General features: G+C 23.7%; 1 protein-coding gene across 1 annotated transcript; it reads left to right on the plus strand.

Moving 5' to 3' along the window:
* Positions 1-116: 116 nt before the first annotated feature.
* LOAG_15916 (thoracic myosin heavy chain) lies at positions 117-389 on the plus strand (the record flags this gene model as incomplete). The annotated part of the gene is made up of 1 exon (XM_003151404.2): positions 117-389. A coding segment is annotated over one exon (273 nt), but the record flags the coding sequence as incomplete, so codon positions are not given.
* Between the last annotated feature and the right edge of the window lie 700 nt (positions 390-1,089).

The raw sequence follows: 1,089 nt of genomic DNA on the forward strand, positions 1-1,089 counted from the left end.
AAATAAAGTAGCCTGATGAAATTAGTTATTTTATTGCTATATATATATATAATATATATATATATATATATATAATCAAATTTGAAATTATTAATTATCAATTATTTTGAATTTAGGTACAATTAGAAGAAGCAGAACAAGCAGCATTAAAAGGTGGTAAAAAAGTAATTGCTAAACTTGAACAACGTATTCATGATCTCGAAGCTGAACTTGATGGTGAACAACATCGTTATCAGGAAGCTAATAAAAATGTTGCTAAATCTGAAAGGCGTGTACGCGAATTACAATTTCAAGTAGACGAGGATAAGAAAAATTACGAACGTTTGCAAGATCTTGTTGATAAACTTCAAAGCAAAATTAAAACACAAAAGAAGCAATTAGAAGATGCGGTAAGTTTTTTTTTTTCTCTTTTTCCAATTTTTAATTTTTTTTTAAATATTTAATTTAAATTTGATAGTGATGCATTTTAGAAATAGGAATTTATCAAATTAATGAATATTTAAATAATTTGCTTAGTAAAAAAAATTCACTTAGATAATTTATTTGGTAAAAAAAAATTTTTTTTTTTTGTCGATAAATTAATATCGATCAATTTAGAATTATTCAACAAAAAATTATTCAGATTTTATCAAGATTATCCGTGTACTAAATTGAACATTGAATTGAGTACTAAATTTAAATACTCAAATACTATTTTGGAAATTAAATTCATCATCAATAGATAGTAAACTGATATTCCTGATAATATTGGTATAAATCGATCAGAATGAAAAAAAAAGCTTTCAATCGCGTATTATCAATCAAATGATGATATTTACTGATAAGGATGAGTAATGAGAGTGATATGTAGGAGGTTTGGTGATAAGGAAAGATCTAGACATGTATCCTTAATTTACAGAAAATATCATTTAAAATCTAGATAATATCCTTAATTACATAAATAGCTTTCAGTCATGTATTTATCATTCAAATAATAATATTTACTGATAATGAAGATCAGTTAGAAAAATATGTAGGACCGTTTAGTGATAAGGAAAGATAAATAATAATATTTACTGATAATGAAGATTAGTTAGAAAAATATGTAGG

The sequence above is a fragment of the Loa loa genome, assembly GCF_000183805.2.
Source record: "Loa loa unplaced genomic scaffold supercont3.3181, whole genome shotgun sequence".
Lineage (NCBI taxonomy): Eukaryota > Metazoa > Nematoda > Chromadorea > Rhabditida > Onchocercidae > Loa > Loa loa.